General features: G+C 42.9%; 1 protein-coding gene and 1 long non-coding RNA gene across 17 annotated transcripts; both read right to left on the reverse strand.

Annotated features, from left to right (window-relative positions):
• Positions 1-2,066: 2,066 nt before the first annotated feature.
• On the reverse strand, positions 2,067-5,385 carry LOC119201772 (uncharacterized). 4 transcript variants are annotated; one of them, XR_009956915.1, is made up of 5 exons: positions 4,941-5,385; positions 4,824-4,869; positions 4,677-4,715; positions 4,070-4,281; positions 2,067-3,481 (listed from the first exon to the last, which is right to left on the reverse strand). It is a non-coding gene; the product is annotated as an uncharacterized LOC119201772 (long non-coding RNA). The 4 variants fall into 4 exon arrangements; XR_009956912.1 differs by lacking the exon at positions 4,677-4,715; XR_009956914.1 differs by lacking the exon at positions 4,677-4,715 and having other exon boundaries at positions 2,067-3,134; positions 3,365-4,281.
• Positions 5,386-6,595: 1,210 nt separating this feature from the next.
• LOC119197360 (uncharacterized) lies at positions 6,596-21,615 on the reverse strand. Of its 13 annotated transcripts, XR_009956901.1 has the most exons (22): positions 21,459-21,615; positions 21,072-21,259; positions 20,064-20,205; positions 19,209-19,339; positions 16,013-16,174; positions 15,743-15,916; positions 15,473-15,640; positions 14,894-14,940; positions 14,296-14,812; positions 13,182-13,897; positions 12,336-12,525; positions 12,100-12,189; positions 11,794-11,971; positions 11,530-11,683; positions 10,839-11,323; positions 10,581-10,702; positions 10,361-10,477; positions 9,748-9,920; positions 9,420-9,503; positions 9,188-9,332; positions 8,729-8,884; positions 6,596-7,634 (listed from the first exon to the last, which is right to left on the reverse strand). XR_009956901.1 is itself a non-coding variant. In XM_062564429.1 (10 exons), exons 3-10 carry the CDS (start codon positions 20,175-20,177, stop codon positions 13,885-13,887), a joined length of 1,326 nt encoding a protein of 441 aa, XP_062420413.1. In that variant the 5' UTR covers positions 20,178-20,205; positions 21,072-21,259; positions 21,459-21,615; the 3' UTR covers positions 12,533-13,884. The 13 variants fall into 13 exon arrangements, 1 of the variants encoding a protein (XP_062420413.1); XR_009956906.1 differs by lacking the exon at positions 9,748-9,920 and having other exon boundaries at positions 14,451-14,812; XR_009956904.1 differs by lacking the exon at positions 10,581-10,702.
• Positions 21,616-21,696: the final 81 nt, after the last annotated feature.

Below are 21,696 nucleotides of genomic sequence, written 5' to 3' on the forward strand. Positions count from 1 at the left end.
CACTTAAAAACAACCCCTCCCACAAGACACTTAAAAACAACCCCTCCCACAAGACACTTAAAAACAACCCCTCCCACAAGACACTTAAAAACAACCCCTCCCACAAGACACTTAAAAACAACCCCTCCCACAAGACACTTAAAAACAACCCCTCCCACAAGACACTTAAAAACAACCCCTCCCACAAGACACTTAAAAACAACCCCTCCCACAAGACACTTAAAAACAACCCCTCCCACAAGACACTTAAAAACAACCCCTCCCACAAGACACTTAAAAACAACCCCTCCCACAAGACACTTAAAAACAACCCCTCCCACAAGACACTTAAAAACAACCCCTCCCACAAGACACTTAAAAACAACCCCTCCCACAAGACACTTAAAAACAACCCCTCCCACAAGACACTTAAAAACAACCCCTCCCACAAGACACTTAAAAACAACCCCTCCCACAAGACACTTAAAAACAACCCCTCCCACAAGACACTTAAAAACAACCCCTCCCACAAGACACTTAAAAACAACCCCTCCCACAAGACACTTAAAAACAACCCCTCCCACAAGACACTTAAAAACAACCCCTCCCACAAGACACTTAAAAACAACCCCTCCCACAAGACACTTAAAAACAACCCCTCCCACAAGACACTTAAAAACAACCCCTCCCACAAGACACTTAAAAACAACCCCTCCCACAAGACACTTAAAAACAACCCCTCCCACAAGACACTTAAAAACAACCCCTCCCACAAGACACTTAAAAACAACCCCTCCCACAAGACACTTAAAAACAACCCCTCCCACAAGACACTTAAAAACAACCCCTCCCACAAGACACTTAAAAACAACCCCTCCCACAAGACACTTAAAAACAACCCCTCCCACAAGACACTTAAAAACAACCCCTCCCACAAGACACTTAAAAACAACCCCTCCCACAAGACACTTAAAAACAACCCCTCCCACAAGACACTTAAAAACAACCCCTCCCACAAGACACTTAAAAACAACCCCTCCCACAAGACACTTAAAAACAACCCCTCCCACAAGACACTTAAAAACAACCCCTCCCACAAGACCGAAACCCCACATCTGTTGCAGCCCAGTGGCAGTTTTCTCACATTCCAATGCTGCCCAAGTCATCCTGCAAGTAATCATAAGACAAGATTACTCAACACAGACAGAAAAAAAAAAAAATCAACAAGTTTGCAACTTCTTACAGTCAAATGCTTTTATTCTTGGACATTAAGTTAATACATGTACTACACTAAAAGAAACAGGTCTTACCGTGAGCTAATTCCCATCGGTTGCAGTGCAATGGCAATTTTCTCACAAGGCTACTTCTGCCCAAGGCATCCTGCAAGTAATAAGACATTACAACAAACATTCAGAAAAATTTGTGAAACATTGACAAGATATCATCACCTTGCACCCTGGCTTGTATTCACACAGGAAAAACTTCCAAATAAATTCTTCAATGGGGCGGAAAGACCTTAATGAGACCATCTGGAAAGATCCCTCTCCCAGGATAGAAATCCTGCAATGAATGTCATGTGTATAGAATTAACATTGTAAAGGATGTACAATACATTCAAATCCTGTAACAGAATTGATACAAATAATTGCAAGTAGCAGGCCAAGTCTACAGCAGGACCACTCCAGTGGCAACCACCATCAAAACCACCATCCACAGAAGCTTCTGTGGAGAGGAAGAGCAAAGACTTTAGGAAAGGGTAATGTTGGCATATGATGACAGTAATATGAATTTTATTTAAAATAATGGTGGCAGCAGCTGGTGTCAGGAAGAGACAGAATTATGATCTATAGAGACCTGCTAGGCGAGAAAACAAAACTCCTGGAAAGAAGCTGAACTAGTGATGTGCATTTAAACATTGGTTTATTGTGGAAGGTGGAAGATGGGCTTGGTGTGTCCTAAGAAGTCCCCAGGCAGTCTGCCTACAACAGCTTAACCAAGGGCTGGTCCTGGCTAACTTGAGTCAGGCCTAACTAAGTGATAAAGAGTAAAGTTTTAATAGCACCAAGTGAAACATTATATCGCATATTAAGGTTACTAAATTGCTAAACTGATAACTGGGAATATTTCCTGATGAGGTTGCTCCTTTCAAAATCATGCGTTACACTACCATAGACAAAAATAAAAACCATTTATACCGAATTCAAGCGTTAGCTGGAAGATTGACAAATATCATTGAACCTGCTATTAAGCATGCAGTTTGCTGAAAGGCAATTTATATTTAATGTTATTTTAGAGGATTCCATGTGTGACAGTCTAGCCGTTAACATTCAAGCTAGACTTTAAAAACAAGTTCACCGCAAACAGTTAAGACTGGCAAATTGCAGAGTAAGTTTGCTAAATCAACTAACATTTTATCGTGCAAGGGTAGCTGAAACTTACCTTCTGGACTGAGCAGCGCTTTCTTCACACTTCTAGCATCCGCCTCAACGGAAATCACGTCTGCGGCGGTAAAATGCGCATACGTGCAGCGGAGTATCTTCGGGAAGTTTCTCCTCCCTCATCGTTGCAAGTAAAAGTTTCTTGAAATGATTAGCTTCATAAATTTGCGCAGCAGAAAGTTCTTTACTAATTTTCATTCAGTATGGGCAACAAATTCAGCAGAAATGACTTTAGTGTACCAATTTTTTGCCATTTACTATTTCATGTTACAGTGCAAAGAGCCAAAATAGTTCTTTGGGCCATACAATAGAATCAAAGTTGTGCCACAACTTTAATGACAAAAAGACTGGGGGAAAAAAAAAAAAAGTCTTAACTTTTGCTCAAACGGCTCAGTCCACAGGAGGCTGAAGCTGCTGGACCACTTCTTGGAGGCCCTGAAGCACGAGCCGTTTAGGTTGATGTAGGACCATCCAGAGAACACAACAGTACTTTGCCTGAAAGCATAACAAAGGCAGTACTGAGGAGTCAGTTAGAGGCACATGTTATTAGAGCCATCAAACAGCCTGCCCAACAAGTGTTACAAAACAGTACTGAGGAAAAGATACTAACCTCACCAAAACCCCAAGTCAGCTGGAGGGCAGAGGTCATTTCGACACTTCTCACAGGAGGCAGAATTAGCTTGACTTCAGGGAGCCCGTTATGTTCTCTTGACCACCCTGTTTCAAGTCACAACATAAATAAGGAACGCAGCAAGAAAAATCTTGGCAACACTGAGAGCTCCTTACACAGCCCAACATTAATCAGCAATACACACATTCTTAAAACATTGAACATCAAATAGTTAAACAGCAGATAAAGGGAGCCCAAAAAGTTAAAGACAGACAAGGACATACTGGAAGCAGACAGTTAAGGTTGAAAGACATTTTAACAAGCATTACATAAATACCTGGATGAAGAGCCCAAGCCTCGCCCATCTGCTACCCAAGATCCATAAGCTTCCTTTAACCTGGATGGTTCCGTCATTTGAGGTCGACCACCCATAATCAGCAATCGCAGGTGGTTCCTACAAGATTCCAGAATACATTAACTATTAATCTACAGTCAAAATTAAAGTACAATTGTAAAAAAGGAATACATTTTAACACCAAGGCCGTAACATAGAGGGTGGGGGTTACATTGAAGTGTTCGAATTTCAGAGTCAATATTCCAACAACAGCACTACATTGTACAATTTTGAATATCCATTAAAATAAATCTTTAGAACACTCCCATTTGTCATTGTGGAACAAAAATCATTTTCAGTCAAGATGACGGTTCTTTAAAGCGGTTTTAATTACTGTCCACAGACATGTGCATTTACAGTGCATTTTTACAGGGTACGCACATACAATTCAAGCAATTTACACTACAGAACATACAGCACCATAATTTTGGACTACCAAGCCATTCAAATCATTAAAAGCTTTCCGTTGGCGATAAGAGCTGCGTCCCTGTGGTATTGTTGTTAATAACCCAAGTTTCTGACGTTTTTGTACTCCACCACTACGTTTCTTGCCCAAAGCATATGGAACAAACAGAAATGAGTAAAAAAAAAAAAAAAAAAAAAAAACTACAATATTAAAAAAAATGAATGGTTACTTTGCCCCCTCACCTAACAGGGTGACTCCACAAAAGGAAGGTCAAACATGTTACACCTGGTTGGCATCTTAATATTCCCCAAATCCTGAAGTTCAGTAATTGAATTGAAATTTAAAGAAGGTAATAGCAAAAATCTTGGTCCGTGTATAGCAGTCAGGGGTTCGCCTTGCTTTTTTAAAATCCATTTTGCATTGCCGTTTCCATTTTTGGGGCCATCTACTTCACCTAAATAAGAGAATGGGGGAGAAATCTGTTTAATTTAATTTAACTGAAATGTAAGTAAATACTTTTGGCTAATGCATTGTGTGTATATTGAATGAGAAGTTGATTAACTGTAGGAAAGACATTTATAACTACTGGTAGCACAGGGTGGATTTTTCTCATAAAATTCATTATTGAACAAACACGGAGCAACGGGTGACCAAAGTCCCAGAATAACCGAATGGGCATCTAACAAATTGAATTCTACTGGTGACTAGGCCACAGGGCCCTCGCTGGCTTGGATGCGCCACACAAATACAGCTCAAACTAAGGAATATACTGAAGAATTATGTAAAAAATATACCATCAAACTACTGATAATGTGAAGTGCAGGTGAGAGGCCCAATCACCACACTCACCACCACCTGGGTAGCCACACTGTTGAGCCTCAAGCGCTCCTAATAAGAAGCAATTTTAACAATAAGTATCTTCTGGAATTTAACTAATACTACAAAAAGAAAGAGACAAAACCAGAAAAGAATATAGCAAAAACAGCAGTGGCTTACAATCGCAGCCTGGACTTTGAGCCTCCTGCACCTGGGCCCTGACGAGCTGGGAGACAAACCAGAAAGATCACCAACAGCCAAATCATTTGCTCAAGAACTGAGAATAAAACCACCTACCTGCTCTCGGAATTCTCAAGCCAGAGTGCAACAGCGAAAGGGACAAGCATGCTGACACAGCTTCATTACGTGAAGCTTTTACAGCCTGTCTAATTGGTGAACCAGGAAGTAGGAGGTGCCAAGGCTGACCTGAATCTATAGTAGCTCAGGAGGGACATTTCCTCACTGGCTACACAAAAAATGATTTATAATGGCAATAATTGATTTATGATCTTACAGGCTGAGCTTCTTCACAAACAAAGATGATCTTGTTTTGCAGTATCACCATTTAGATGATTTCATCAAACGCACCCAGTAAGCCGTAGATTAAATCATTACACACACGTGGTTTAATCCATTATATTACATTACATGTGGTTTATCTTTCATCAAAAGTGACGTACTTTTAGTCGCGTGTGTGACCTCGGCAGGCCAAGTGATGTCCAAATGATGCCCCATATCGAGAGAGAGGTGCCCCATATCGAAAGGAAGAGGTGTCTCACATCCAAAAAAATAATTGAAATCTATCTATACATCACATTTCACATATAAGTCTTAGAACAATGACATTAAAAACAATCAAAAAAATATTTCTTCAATAATGAATAATTAAATGTTGACCTGCATCTGTAAAAGCCTAAAATTCTGTGAGGAGACTGAGATAAGTGTCACTCAGAGGAGTAGGAAGATTGGACCAAACTTCTTGGGGAGAAAAGGAGCTTTAATACACTTCAGAGAAGTTTGTGTTGTCCAATCAGAAGCGCAAAAGAAATTTCAGTAGGAAACACTTATGTCCCAGTGTATCGTGTTTTTCAATACTTGCAACATTTGAATCATTTCTGCCGGTGGGAAAGGAGCCTTTTTGAAAATCTCACGCACACTGTGCACAGACACACACGGATCCATTTAGACTCTACCTTGACTAAAACACTAGCAAACTGTAGCACTAACAAATGGTAGCACTTAAACTGTACTTATAATGGCACTTTTCTATAACATGTTTTGAAACTGCTTATTTGATGAAAATTGTACTTTCTTGTTACTTGTTCTTCTGAGTTTGCATCTTTATGTGGAAATGCACTTATTGTAAGTCGCTTTGGATAAAAGCGTCAGCTAAATGACATGTAATGTCATGTCATGTCATGTAAAAATCCCCCCCTGCCATCGGAATGGACAGGCTGCCCTCTGCCGTTCGAAACGCGTAACGACACGGCATTTCCTCCGCCGTCAAGTTCTCCGCAGCACGCCAAGACACGGAGCGCTTCCGCCGGAACCAGCACGTATCGGCGTTGACGCTGACTTGACGTGCGCGCAGCCTCCAGCCCGCTAGGGGGCGCTCCCCTCCAATCTGCGACCTGAAACCACCGAAATAAAAACGACGAGACCCCCCCAGCTGTTTACCACGTCCGGCCAGCCGACATTGCCCTGGCGCTCTGCTGCATAGACATGTATAGAAAGGCTAGATGGCTTACCGGCGCTGAGAGCCAATGGGACCCGACGACGTCACAGGGCGGCCATCTTAGGACAGGACCGCTCGTCCAGTTATAACATTAAAGTCTATTGTGCATGTAGTGCTGAAATAACTATATTTTGCTCAATTTTCAACCGATTTTCAAACGGCTTGGTGTGTCACAAACGTCAGGGATGCGGCTATTTAACTGCATACTTGTGAAAAATTATAGCCACGGAGTTTATTAAGAAAATAGTATATTAAGTAGACTAGACAGGTAAAGCACTAGGTATACCCATACACACACACACAGTAATGATATCAATATTTATAAGGTACATGAAACATGAAATAATATTAGTAATAAACAAAATTGCACTAACATTATTAAATACATGTGTAAATTCATGTATAATATAAATCTGTAAATATAAAGTTGCCATTCTGTAAAATAAAGAGAAAAGAGATGGGTCTTTGTTTTTTTACTTAGGTCCAAAGGCACACAATTAGAAAAAAAAAAAAACATTAAGACACAATTGGACACAAAACTCTTTCCATCAATACAATATAATCAATACAGCTCCCTCCCTCTCCTCCTCTCTCTTAAATGGTCTGAACTTACATAGCGCTTTTCTACACCGTCTTGGTGCACAAAGCGCTTTACAAAGCCCCACATTCACCCATTCACGCACACACTCATACACCACTCATTCACATGCAAACATCAAAGAAGAGTAGCAAACTAAACAGACCACCAGTTGAAAACCCATCCTTTAAGTGCACAAATAGTTTGCGCTACTGCCCTTTGAAAAGGACAGTTTTTGTGAGCTTCTGTCTCACACTGTCTTTCTGCAAGCTAAGCGTTGACATTTTCGCAATGTGGTGCAGCCTTAGCTTGAAGAAGAGGGACACAACCAGAGTCAAGAGTGTATGGTGGTGACTGTCAATGCCATATCGCGTGTCAGTGACGTGCTCCCCGAGCAAAAACACATCCTCTCCACTTATCCTCTTCCTCACCACGTAGAGGACCTCCAACAGTTTGATGGGTTGCGATCTCCTGGAATCTGCTACTGCCTGCCGAACAACCCACTCTGCTGCCCTGACGACCTTCACGGTGCCTGCTGATGGGATGACAAGACCTACATTGTTTTTCAGCGTCAGCAGATGGTAGCTCTGGTCCTTACTGGCAGATTCAGCATCCATCAACAGGCTTGCCCGGCAGACATCACAGGAAAGCTTTTTTAGTGTGCGTCGCACCACAAATCCTGAAATCAATGGTGGACAGATTCACATTATAATGACTTTTTTTAATTAATAAGCATGGGGAAATGAATTAGTTATAGGCTAAATACTATATACCAGAGGTGGGAGCAAGTCACTGTTATGCAAGTCACAAGCAAGTCTCAAGTCATTGCCCTCGAGTCCCGAGTCAAGTCGAGTCAATGATGAAGCAAGTCCCAAGTCGAGTCACAAGTCAAAGCCAACAAGTCTCAAGTCGAGTCACAAGTCGTAACATTTTATTTTCGAGTCAATTCAAGTCATTTTATTATAGTGGGGACGGGGAACCCTGGGTGATGGTGCGCTGCCTCACAGACCTAGACTACGAAGGGAAGGGTAATGGTGGATGGACTGTGACTGTGTTATAGTGCTGTAACGCTCACCCCAATGCTGCAGCGTAAATAAGGAGGCGATGACTGGCTTGCAACTCCGCTGCATTTATTTATATAAAACAACTCAACTTCGGTCACTGTTGGCCGTCACCACGCCGAACGAACACTTCCGCATACACGGCTCCCCAAAACTCGGGTTGTCTCGCGTAACTACAGCTGGTAACGGAGCATAACGTGAACACATGCAACATCTGCATAACTGATTAACTAATAACTTTAACTCAGCTCATTACACTACTTTAAAACGGACGTTGACATAATGTTGGCGAGGATTTCCATCGGAGTCTGAATCCGGGTTCAAAAATCCCGATTTTTGTAACCATGAACGAGCTGTCTCGTTGATAAGGCCAAATGGACTGCAGTGATTGGATGTCGTGCAGGCAGCGCTCTCTGCATACAGGTGGCGCACATTTTTTTGACAGATGCAGATAAACAGAGCGGCGCGGTGGTGTGAAAATGTTTCCCCCAGTTTTCATGGGAAGTAGCAAGTCTTCTCGAGTCAAAAGGCACGAGTCCAAGTCAAGTCACGAGTCATCGGTGTTCAAGTCCAAGTCGAGTTGCAAGTCTTTGTACGTTTTGTCGAGTCGAGTCTCAAGTCATCAAATTCATGACTCGAGTCTGACTCGAGTCCAAGTCACAGGACTCGAGTCCACACCTCTGCTATATACTACTATAAAGTCTAACTCTACCTGAAATGTACACAAGCACATTTTCCACAAGACCATCAAACTTCTTGGGAAGATAGCTGTGGTCTTGTACAAGGGCAGGAATGTCTGCAAACGGGGAAGGGAGATCTTCTCCTTCTGCAGAGGACATGTCTACAGCCGACAGGTTGGTAGATGTGTCTATGCGGTAGGAACAGCAGACTGATCAGCTGGTAGGGACTCTGTGTCATCCTGTGCTGTCACATTGCCTTTGCTGCTTGGTTTAACAACCCCACACCTGGCCATCAGCTTCCGGTACTAAATGTACTTGAAATGGCTGGCGTTAGGGTTGTTATTCCAGCCACATTCAAAACAATATTTATGCAAACACACAGACATTCTAAATACTCTAAATAGTTTTTCTGACAACTCCAGATACTGTATATGTGAAAGCTATAAGAGCACATGCTGACACTTTATGTGGCTGGTAAATATGAACTCTACCGGATGCTCTGATGAGTTGAAAAGAAGCTCCAAGTGGTCCTGGCTGAATCGGTACGTCAGGACATATCGCTGTCCTTCGAGGAGCACGGGAATCATCGCCATCAATGTGTCAATGTTTATGACAAAGCCGAGGACAGAGAGCAACCTTCAAAAACAAAGAAGAGAATTGCAACAGAGACTAATTCACAGACAAGTAAATACATTATCATATGAATTATAAAACAATATGTACCACTTGAAGAGTGGGCCATCTCATGAACTCAGACAGGACAGAGCATCTTTTGAACGCGATGCAGACAGGAGGAGGACAGAGCATCTGAACATGATGCAGAAGATAGCAGAGAATTAGATATCCGGACAACCTCATAGACTAGGGATGCACTGAAACCCGTAGTGATGAACTATTGGTATTCAAATATAAAGTCTCATTATGATTATTACATTATAATTAAGAATCTGTAGTGGATATTGGTGACTACTCAAAAGTTAAATAGTTGTACTTGTGTCGGGGGGGGGTATCAGTGCATCACCAACAGAACATTCTCTTTTTTTTTAAAGACCTCTTTGTACGGTAGAGGGGTGTGCCATCTCCCATCCTCAAAGCGAGCAAGTAAGCCCTGGCTCTTGACAAGAACTCCCTGGTGCTTGTCCAGTTCCGAGAACCAAGTGGGGCTTTGAACCCTCTGCCTCTGGGATTGCGGCTGTTCAAGATATCGAACAGCCTGTCCGTTATCTATAAACAAATATCTTAAGTGACTGGAAGCACTGAAATCATCACCTTAACTGAGTTTAACGTATCATAGTATACATCTAAGTCTGAATAATTTGATATTTAAACCTGAGATGGGGGTGTTCCTGGGCTAATTATGAGTTGCGGTAAGTACAAAAAGCTCATACTGTACATATGTGCTTGCATATTGTTAGACTTGAGGATACTTTTTTGATACTGATACACCAATTATATATTCTGTACACATTAACAACCAAAATAGTAGATCTACAAGTGTTGTGTTGTCATGTTTTTGTGAAATCTTAAAATCTGGAATCTGTCACCTGTAATAAATGCCATAAATTCCAACAGAATTAAAGCAATTAATCACTCAAATGTTCATAAGAACAGTAGAATATTTGGAAATGACTTTGGATTGTGATGCAGATCTCTTGCTTTATTACCTCGATAAATTCTGCTGTAGCCTCACAATCTTGCAACACTGCATATTCCTTCAGATCCTGCAAGGTGCGCAGGGCCACTGCCACGGAATTACTGCGGGCCTGAGCAGCCAGGGAGACCTTGATTGAGATAAAATACACAAATGAGGAGAAAATTAGCGCTACAAGATCCAAACATCAGCACCAGGATAAAAACACAAAGCAAATCATCATAAAAACATACCTTCATCTTCTGATTACCAAAGTAAACATGATTATCAGTGACCCTATTTGCAGCATGCAGGCCAGATGAACGATGTACTTCCAATTGATGGTGCCAGTGACGCTTAAAATTGGGCTGTATGCCTGCAGAATAACCAGTTTTTAACTGCTCGCAAACATGCAATGTAAATCTGCATATTCTCCACAATTATGTGATAACACAGATTTCATACAATTAAAACATAAACAACTGAATATGGTCAACCAGAGAGGCACGTACCTCCAACATATTGCGCGTCAGCTTCAACATGTGGCAAGCGTCCATCATAACAAAAACCTTGTCACGGGTTCTTGGATGGGAGAAATGTGTCTTCAAGGGCTCACATGGTGTTGCCTTAAGGTCACAAGATCTGGCGCTGATGAAGCTCTTCCAGAGCATGCACAACTAAGACACTCTGCGTTTCCGGGGTTAGGCTCTTAGTCAAATAGTAACCAATTGGAGCCTTCCAGTAACCTTGGAGCCCAACGACCAGAAACACAAGAGCCTCTGAAGCTATGTCACTTTGATTTATACGATCCCCCATGTCCACAAAACCAGACATGGTTTGTGACTGTGGATCGTACTGAACATGCTTCTTTATGGCCATCGCATCCAACATCAGAGTGACAACCCCATATTTGGCCTCATCTTCTTGGCGCCGTTTTCCCAGCATGTCCAGCATCATTTTGTTGAGGCCAGGTTTGGCGTCCAGTGAGCTCAGCCACCTTGACACAATTGAGACATTGACCATTTAATTACTTACCCAATGAGCCACTAACCCAATCACCCCTATTGTGGACCCTGGACATACTAAAAAAACAACAACATCAAAATGTATTAGCACGACTTAGATCAGTAAGTTTAACTATTCATGACACTACAGTCTGTAGCTGAAGTTGTTACTGTAGTTGAAATTAGAGACGAAGAATACCTTTTCAAGGAACTGGGATGTGGAAGGTGAATTTTCAGGTCGTCTCTCAGGTAGTGATACGCCTTAGGACCATGCAGGTGGAGAGTGAGCGCAAAGTCTCTCTGGGCCTGGGTGTACTCTGCACCCCGTCTTGACAGGAGGTGAACCGGAAGATCTGAAATGTAATTAGAAAAGGTGATTTAGTAAGTCTCCTTTGATAGTAATTTTTATGTCTAACAAAGAACATAAAAAAGACAAAACATTTAAAGTCATTATTTATTTTACCTGAGTAGCATTCCAGCTTGTCATTCAGCTCTTCATTGATGAGGTTCTTAGCTTTCAGCTCCTCCAGAAGAGCCTTCATGTTCTTCTTGGCCCTCCTTACCCTTGCCAAGGCATTGCTCTTTTCCCGCCACAGTTCATGCGCTGTGGCCATGGCTGCATCAAGTTTGGCCTTAAGAGCCTTTGGAGAGGAAGGCATTGCATAAAAAAACAAAAAAAACAAACAATAAATAATAAATAAATATATAATGAAGTTAATTAGGGTTAGGGTATTTGTTAGTGACATTCCTCATGTGTACAAATACTCACAACATCAGGTGGAGGTTGATCCTGCTCGGGGTACATGGGCTGGTTTTCTCCTGCTTTTCTTGAAGCGTTTGTGCTTCTTGGTGCTACCGGCTGAAAAAATAGTTAAATATTCAATTGATCTGTAATACACTTTATGTATTGCTAAACTTGCAGAAAGTGTGACATTAAATCACATTTAAACATCGATGCATCCATCTTTAACACCTTGTAATCTAGTTGGCCAATTGTACACGTACCCTCTGAAGATGAGCAGGGAAGTTGAAGACAGATGGAACAGGTCCAGCTTTGAATCCGATAGTCTGTCCCGTCCAAATCTTCATTTCTGAAGTGTTCGCTGCAGAGCAGTATGTTCTGTCATTAGCCACAAAACCTTCCCTTCTCAGGGCACGCTCCCACTGTCTCCAGCGCTCGCTACATTTGGGAAACCTTACAAATGGGAGAAATAGTAGTCAGATATAAATGATTGTTAACCTTGCACCTTTATTTCCTTCAACACTGAGGGTATGGACTAAAATACAGTATAAAACATATTATCATTTTGATTCTATGTACTGCATGTATGCAAATATATGTAGCCAATCTTGTAATGTTGTCTCAGAAAAAACCCAACAAAGTAATCCAAAGGTAAAGATGTTTTTAAGAAACCAAACCACTTGGAAATCACGTGTAACTCAAAGCTATGTTGAAACGAAAGACTAACCCTGCCTCTCCCACCAATTTACAATTGCTTGGTGACTCACTTACGACCTCTTCACTGCTAGCCAGCAAATAAATACAACCACATCCACAAAATGACATTTAGACAAAAGATTAGGTTGTCAAGAAACGTTGTTGGTCTCAGGAAACCTGTTAATAATTGAAAATGTCGACTGTGTGGTGTCACTTTAGAGTAGAGGGCAGCCATGAAACACACAGCTACGCTGCAATGTTAAGCGTTTCTCAAAACGTGAAGCTACAATTTAAACATCGGCATCAGCACAAATCGTAGCCACGTTAATAAGGTTTGTAATAAACCAAACAGTTTGTAAATCCGTCAAGAATTCAGCAAGTTACGAGCATTTTAGTTGGCGTATGTCACTCACCTTCCGTCCACAGCAGCGCAGTCTCCTGACCCAAGATGGCCGCCAAGTGACGACACAGCTGACTTCGCCTTGAGCCATCTAGCCTTTCTATACATGTCTATGCTCTGCTGTCACAAAAAAGTGGAATCCCCCCCCCCCCCCGTTCGAACCGATCAAGACACCCGGATGAAAGTCAGTCGCGTTGCAGCGCCGCGATCGATGACTGAGCCACACGACGTGCGCTGTGGACGTTTCTACTCCCGCTGCCCTCTGGTGCTGCAACGCCCCGCCGCCGCCACACGATGGCGCCAAAGGACCCTGTTTCCCACACACGCCCCGAAGCTGAACGCACGACATGCCCCCGTTATAGATGCTGCATCCCAAGCACAGAGCAGCCCATGAATTGTGTTTGACTCGTGGCCCCGCTAGACGGAGCTGCCAGCCGGCTGCGCAGCCCCAGCGGCTGCCTTCCTCCCAGAGAGGCTGGAATCCTTCCATGTGAATAAAACACATACATATATCTATGTGTGAGCGTGTCTCTACACGCGGCAGAGCTCAAACGCAGGCCAGGGGAGCGGCCCGCACTGTCATTGACGATGCGTAGACATCAGTGAATGCGACGCTTTTATCCAACACAGTGACGGGCCAACGTACGCAGCGGCGCCCTGCTGCTCCGCCAGCTTCAGCCGCCGCAGTCTTCTTCACCTGGATCCAACTCCTCATCTCAGCTGCTCCTCCTGCAAACAGTGTGGACTCTTAGTTTTTAAATTCCCTCATTTTAAATTGGCTGACAATGACCTTCTGGCCTGTGATGAGGTGAAACATCTTGGACATTTTAGGGTCAGACATTTCTAATGTTATACTATGGAGTACACAAACACCCATATTGTATGTGTGGCAGTAAAAGCGACTCTTATGAGATGCTTATGGGAATGTGGATAATTCGATTATTTTAAGCTGTGTATACGGTATGCGACTCCCACGTTTCATTTATATTGGTACATAACAGTAATATAACTGTACATACTACAGTAGTTTTACTGTGATGAAACAGCATTTGTAGAAGTTCCGCAACATTCTGCGTGCTGTTAATGGCTGCGCACTACCATTACTTAAAACAACGGCCAGGTAATACCTAGCACAGGTAGACCGTGGAGTCCACCCAGCCAAGTCTGAACGCTGGGCGGGCTCAGTGAAGGTCGTGTGGAAGGTGTGGAGCAGCGTCAGTGTGCCACAGGACACCGTGAAGAAGGACAGTTTCCCCGCTGACCAGTCCAGATAGACCCCCACCTTATTGGAGTTGGGTGGGATGGTTACAGCAGTGCTCATGTCATTGTGCCAGGTCCTGTAGGCGTCTTTGGTGCAGCTCTGTGCCCAGGAACAGTCGTTTTTCCCCAACCAGCTGTCCCGACCCTCTCCCGTCCTGCACATCTTTTTGTAGGCTACTCCGGTGACAGCTCTCCCGCTCCATTCTGGCTCCCAGTAGCAGCGGCCGGTCAGCTCCTCCCTGCACAGCACCTGAGTCCAAAATTCAAACCTTTCCGGGTGATCAGGATAAGGCTGCTTGGTCCAACGCCTCGCTTTCCTGTCTCCTCCGGACAGAGAGTGGTCCCTGTGTGCCGTGTTCGGGTCCAGGGTGAGTTTGGTGGTGTCTGATGACTTAGCAGATGGAGGATGTCAGTCAGCATTACATTTGACTCAATGCTATTTCATGAACTATAGCAGTTACTCACATTTCTTTGGACCTGGCTGAATCCTGGATTCACCACATTGCTCCACACTGGGAGAGGATGGAAGACATGTTTTCTGACACTTGTATTGTTAATGTGGTAAAAACGACAATCCACCAACTCAGCATTTCCCTCCAATAACATTTAGAGACTGGTGATGGAGAGTTTTTTAAATTATCAAAGTCAATGCAGCGGAAATAACATATTTCATTCTATTACTATAACTCTGACGTTGTGGAGCTATAAAGAGCTCTTCATCACCTTTTTCAGATATGCAGTGGTACTCCCAGATAAATGGTGACAGACTTTACGTTACGTTCCCCTTTTATGCTGAAAACGATGTGGAGATTATCTTGGAGATTTCTAAAGACAACAGCTTGAACTAAATATTGAGGCTACTACACTTTAAAGGTAAAAGAAAAGTCTGAAATCTGAGTCTTAGAATTTCCTAAGTTTAGTATTAAGCTACCCACATACGGGCTGCAGTGCACTCAGATGGATGTACTATCATGGATACAGTATATAACTTATATCTTTTTTTAGTTGCATTTGTCGATAACAATGGATCCGTGCCGCCACTACCTGAGTTTCTGCAGGCTGCATTGTGGGTCGGCCATCAGAGCAGACAGAAGCTGCACGCCCAACTCTCCCGGGTGGTTGTAGCTCAGGTCCAGCTCTCTCAAACTGGACGAGTTCAAAGCTGATGCCAGGAAAGTGCAGCCTTCCTCTGTCACTCTGCACAAGGACACACTTAAAAAAAAAAACGCCCACTTACCACAACATTTCATCTTATTTATCACCGTATCAACAAACCGCAAAGACTAATACATTATTTATTAATCTGGAACTCACGAGAGTATCTTCAGTTGACAGTGAGGACTCTCCAGTCCACCAGAGAGCGTTTTGACTCCTACGTCCTGCAAGTCATTGTCAGATAGGTCCAATTCTCTAAGCTGGCAGGAGGCTGAGCTGATGACGGCGGTCAGGTCATCGGAGCTGTGCTGTGTTAGATTGCAGCTCCTCAGTCTGAACGATCAAAAAATACAGAAAGAATAATATTTTTCACACTTGCAACTTTTAATTTTTATTTAAACTGGACGAACGTGGTTGTCTCATTTTTACCTGAGTTTCTCCAATTTGCTGTTCTTCAGTTTCTTGGAGAGCAGTGTTATTCCTGCATCTGTCAGGTTGTTGTTGGACAGGTCCAGCTCTCTAACTTGTGATGGGTTGATATTCTTTGCCAGGTTCTCACAGCAGCTCACAGTGAGATTGCATGCATGCAGACTGGAAGAGAGAAAGTATAAGAAACGTAAGTCATGAAGACATTTAAAGACTATTGAGACCAGACGGTCGGCCTATTTTCATCACTGCTTACTTGCAATATGAGCTAAGTATCTCAACTGTCCAAATGTTTATTAACGACCGCTCGTATAATTTCTAGGGCCGGGACTCAATTAAAAATCTAATTAGAGTCTTTGTAATTAATTAATCAAAATTAATCACATTTTAATTGCATAAATATTTGACCTGAGAACAGTGAGAAGTAATTTTTTTCACATGGATTTTTATTTTTGTTCAACCAATTCCAGCAGACAAGTGTAGAAATAGCATATTTAGAAATATAGTACTTTCAGAAATTCAGGTAGCCTATAGGTAAGTAGACCTTCTGTAAACTAGGTTTTTTTAAGTAGACCAATACTTTCAAGTACATTCAGAACATGGGTTATTTTTTCAGACGTGGTCTTAGTTACCCTGGTCCTTAAACCAGTCATCTGGTGCAGTGTGGGTTGGGTGTGGGTCCTTGTACGTCCACGCTAGCTGCTAATTGTGTTGCGTTGAGGTGATACTTGAGGCTCGATGTGAATTCCTTGTTGCACAGCTTGCACACAACCACGCTCTTATCGACGCTTCCATCCGTGTGTTTATTATAAGAAGATTTCCCATTCACGGGGCCACCCGACACGGTCTCGTCAGCTTCTTCGTTCATGTTCACTGTGGTTTGTTGTTGTCTGAAGTCATGGACGCTAGTTGGTGCTCCGGTATAATCGGTCCCCCCGAAACTCATCCAGTGAGAAACGTTCCGCGGTGCAAAAAATAAGTGTAAAAATGCGTAAAAAATGTTTAATGTGTTATTGTGTAATTAATTAATCTTAATTCACATTGTAATTAATTAATCGTAATTAACGCGCTAGGGGTTAGGGGGTAAGTCCCGGCTCTAGTAAAAACGTGTTGGATAAAGTTGTCAATGAGAGATCAGAAAAAAATGATGAACACACTGGATCTCTCATGTGTCTGTCTCTCCACCCAACCAGCTGTTTTTCTGAAGTTTCTGTTTGGCCCTCGCTCACAAAGCCACCGGTACACAGGGAGGTACACAGAGGCTGTGGTCAGGCACACGTCCGCCGTCTGTGTGAGATTGTGTGTGTGTGCGTGCATGCATGTTTGTGCCTGTGCGTGTTTTAAGAGAGTGAAAGAGACGTAGAGGAAGCGGACATGTTGAAGGGAGACTCGTGTGGTTCTCACTCGGGCCCCCAGAGGCCCGGTCCTCCGAGAAAAGCAGGCTTATTGAAGAGTAGAGAGATGGGGGGTGTTGTTGTTTATCCTGACATGCTCTACTCAGTCTTTAATGCTCGCATCACAATAAAGATGCTGCGGCTCATCAGCCGTGTATACAAAACAGTGTAGCAAGCTGCATGAGCACACAGGTGATGGGCACAGTCAAAAATAGACCCAACGCTGGGATGTAGAGCCTTGTAGGAAAACCTTAATGTGAAGGAAATTGTTGAATAAAACATTGCGTTTGCATTTCTGTTTGTGTGTGTGTGTATGTTTGACCAAAGTTGTATAATACTGCTTCTGCACCCATGTAAAAAGGTACCGTTCACAATATTATATAATAAAATTCACAATACAATGCAACCAAAATAATTCAAACAAACAAAGACGGTATGGTATGGTGGGGCTGGACGGCATTACTGTGGATCAGAGAGCAACCATCAGTCTCAGGTCTGAACATGACAGCGGGCTCAGAACTGTGTATGGATCATTAGAGGCTCTTACTGTAGGGAGAGCCGGTGGGGGAGGCACTGCTGAAACACGGAGAGCCAGGGACTCCTAGACTGGTCATGGGAACTGTCCCATGGCCTCCAGTCATCCCTCCGCCGCCCCCGTAATTTGAGTGCTGAGGAGTGGAGGCTGATGGGTAACCCCTTGGAGACAAACTGCTGGAATTTCTGATGTAACCTGAAGTAACAATGAAAAGGTCGGGTCAGTTCTTCTTGATTTGTTAATTTAGGAAAAGGAAGGAAAGTATCAAATGGTCCACGTCTTATTCTGCTCACCTTGGCTGCTCTGTCCGTGCTCCCCGATGCTGACGCCTAACTGAGAAGGATATGAGCCCAGGCCCATGACACTGCCGTGGGCCGGTGAGCTGGGCAGCGCCTGCAGCTGACTGTGAGGACGAGGAACACTGTAGAGCGCCTCGGCGATGTCAGCAGCATGTCCTGCAGGAGATGCACAGACATTAGCAATGGCTTGCATTGTCACATTTACACAATGAAGCCACATGGACTTTTTTAGGCTCTTAAGATGTCGCCTGCATGTGTAGACGCACACGACTATAAGCTGACAGCTGCTTCCATTTACCTGATTACTGTGTGGATTTCCGTAGAGGGCCTCCACAAGATCTGCTGTTCTCTTTAGGAGAATCTCCTGCAAAGAAAATCATTCATTCCGTTAATATCTCGGTGGATATATTATTGACACAGTTCCTTGAAAACACATTATGGGCAATTTTTGGCAACTTATCTCACCTTGGCTAATTTCTCCGGGTCACCAGGATGTCGAGGAATGACCTTTTGAAGTCGCTGGAAGCCATAGTCTATAGTGGGCTCATTTAGGGCTGAAAAAAGCGGAACATGTATTGCAAATCAAACCATATTCTTTAACGTCCTTAAACTATTGAAAACCCTGTGTGAAGTCCTGTGTAAATGAAGCGTCCAGGTGCTCCCTTGCAGAATTGTTTGGATTTATAAGACAGTGTGACCTCCACGACCCCGGGGATGTGTCGAGGAGGCGTCAGGACACAGATGGCGTGTGGTGTGATCAGCTGAGGAACAGGACACAAGACGGCACAAATTATACCCCTACACGCCTGGTAAATATTTAGGCCGACACAATACTGTGGAAAGATGAATGTATGTGCATTGCCCATAAATCGTTTAAATAATGACCCAAGCCATATGCTATGTATATATCATTTCAAAATAAGCTTCAGACTGTACCATCATCAGTGAGATGCTTTGAAGACAATTCCTACCTCACTCCACACCAGCATGCTGCCAAACACCACCTGCAGGCCGTCAAAAAAGTTCTCCCCAATGACGATGACCATCGCCCCGCCGGTGGTCCAGCCCTCACTGGGACTAATGGCTTTGATGCACGGGGTGGCTGGACAGGAGGGCAAAGCAAGAGTTACCCCAAGTCATTCAATTCAGCATGTACAGCAGCTGGAGAGAGGACGGTAAATCTCAGGCAGGTGTGTTGGAAGTGCTCTTTGGTTTTGGTTTATTCAATTCAATCAATCAATTAATTAAAAAGCTCATCACAAAACTTTCAGAAATGTTCATAGTTATTTAATTGTATATATGTGGCTTTGTTTGTGAATAACAACAAAAGCATCAAAAACCCACACAGAATTGGATCTATATCAGATTTTGCTTAGAAATCATATGATCTGCAATTGTACAGAATTGAAAAAGCTCAAGTGAAAACTGGTGTCCTGAGTACACAAATAGAAAAAGTGTTCAGCTCTTTTAATTGAGAAAAAGTAGCAGTACAACAGTGTAAAGAAACATGGTCCTACACAGTTTAACTACATAGAAATATGGATGCATTATCAGTTAAATGTACTAAAATGACAGCATTAACATGCAGGAAATGGATGGACTTCTTCATGTTTGAATTTGATTTTTTTTTTATCGTCTTAATGAATGCATTAATTAGCTCATCTAATGACCACTGGTTATGTTTGATGTATCACGGCGATTAGAAATGGACATTAAGGAACTCAAGTACCTGCTGTTACAGTGTGTTGAGTGTGAATGATGAAGTAGACACGTAATAAAACTGAAATGAGGTGTAACATTGTAGTGTTACGTTGTCACCGTCTCACCATATTCCATAGTATTCTCCACAGACTCGCCGGGCTCCAGTCTGCGGGCCCTTCGGCCGTGCTTAGAGTTGTTGTGGACAAACATGTTGTCGGACACTGCCAGGACGTGGCCATCTACACTCACGGTGCTGGACAAGACCACCTGAGAGAGAGAAAGAATTGAAATCTATCTATACGTGACATTTCACATATAAGGCTTAGAACAATGACATCAAAAACAATCAAAAAAAATATTTCTTCACTAATGAATAATTAAATGTTGACCTGCATCTGTAAAAGCCTACAATTCTGTGAGGAGACTGAAATAAGTGTCACTCAGAGGAGTAGGAAGATTGGACCAAACGCCTTGGGGAGAAAAAGGAGCTTTAATACACTTCAGAGAAGTTTGTGTTGTCCAATCAGAAGCGCAAAAGAAATTTCAGTAGGAAACACTTATGTCCCAGTATATCGTGTTTTTGAATACTTGTGTAGCACCCGTCCCATGTAACTATATAGTAATAAGTGGATCTGCTTGGTGTAGTAGTACTATGGGCGGGGCCCTGGGTTCACTTGTAAATATAATGGCGCAATTACCTGGTCTTATACAATTTGTCTTATAACTATAGATCCCTTATTTTGTAAACTAATATAACTGGCGGTGCCTCCAATAGAATTTAATCAATAAAACAAAAGGTTAATGATTCTTATTAAAACCCTTTATCATATGTTTTAATGGTGTATTACCACTTTTACCTTTTAACCCCCTCTTAACCGAACACTATTACACTCAACATGGCAAACACACTTCAAAGGCATTTACAATTTGGCAAAACAGTTTGGCATTTATTACACTTCAATACGATCAATACAACATGCCCCCCCCACTTTCTCACACCCATGACACACCAAACCCTCGTTGCAGGCCTGAGTCGATGCTTGGGAGCGTTGAGACCTAAAACTTAATGGCCGCTTCACTTGTTCACACAAGCAATAAACAAAAAGAGCAGGTGAAAGTTAGTCAGTACTCACGTCTCCCATGCCCCATTCAAAGGAGAAGATGAGCGGAATCCGGGCGATGGACGGCAGCCAGAACCCGGGAGAAAAAACACACCAGCAAACTGTCTACAACCGGAAGCGCAGACGCGGAAAAACGTTCTTCTTAGTGGTCCACAGGAGTTTTTCCGATCCTCGTCTTAAATGTCCGTCTCCTGAATCAGCTAAACACACATCCATCTGCTACGTCATGTCGATCTAGCAACACTTGTCTCATCAACTGAATTCACAGCAAAGTTAACAGTATGAAAGCCGAGCTAACCTGTATTGTGCTTATGCTAATTGCGATTAGCATCATAACTTGTTTACACTACAACATTTAGTCACAGTATAGCAAACAATGCACAACCACATCATATTTACCTCGGGCAGGTCACCACAATCCAAACCATAGGCTAACTGGTCGTCAGCCGTCAAGTTATTAATAGGATCTCCGCTTAGACCATTGCAACTTTACCTAACGGTGAATGACTCTTCTCTCTTACTCCGATAAACTGAACCTGACCGTATACGCCAAAGTTCCACCCCTTTTTCCCGAGAACGGAGCCGGATTGGCTGCACTGTCAGCACTAACCAATTAAACACAAACAAAACAAAGATT

Source organism: Pungitius pungitius, chromosome 9, assembly GCF_949316345.1.
Source record: "Pungitius pungitius chromosome 9, fPunPun2.1, whole genome shotgun sequence".
NCBI classification, from domain to species: domain Eukaryota; kingdom Metazoa; phylum Chordata; class Actinopteri; order Perciformes; family Gasterosteidae; genus Pungitius; species Pungitius pungitius.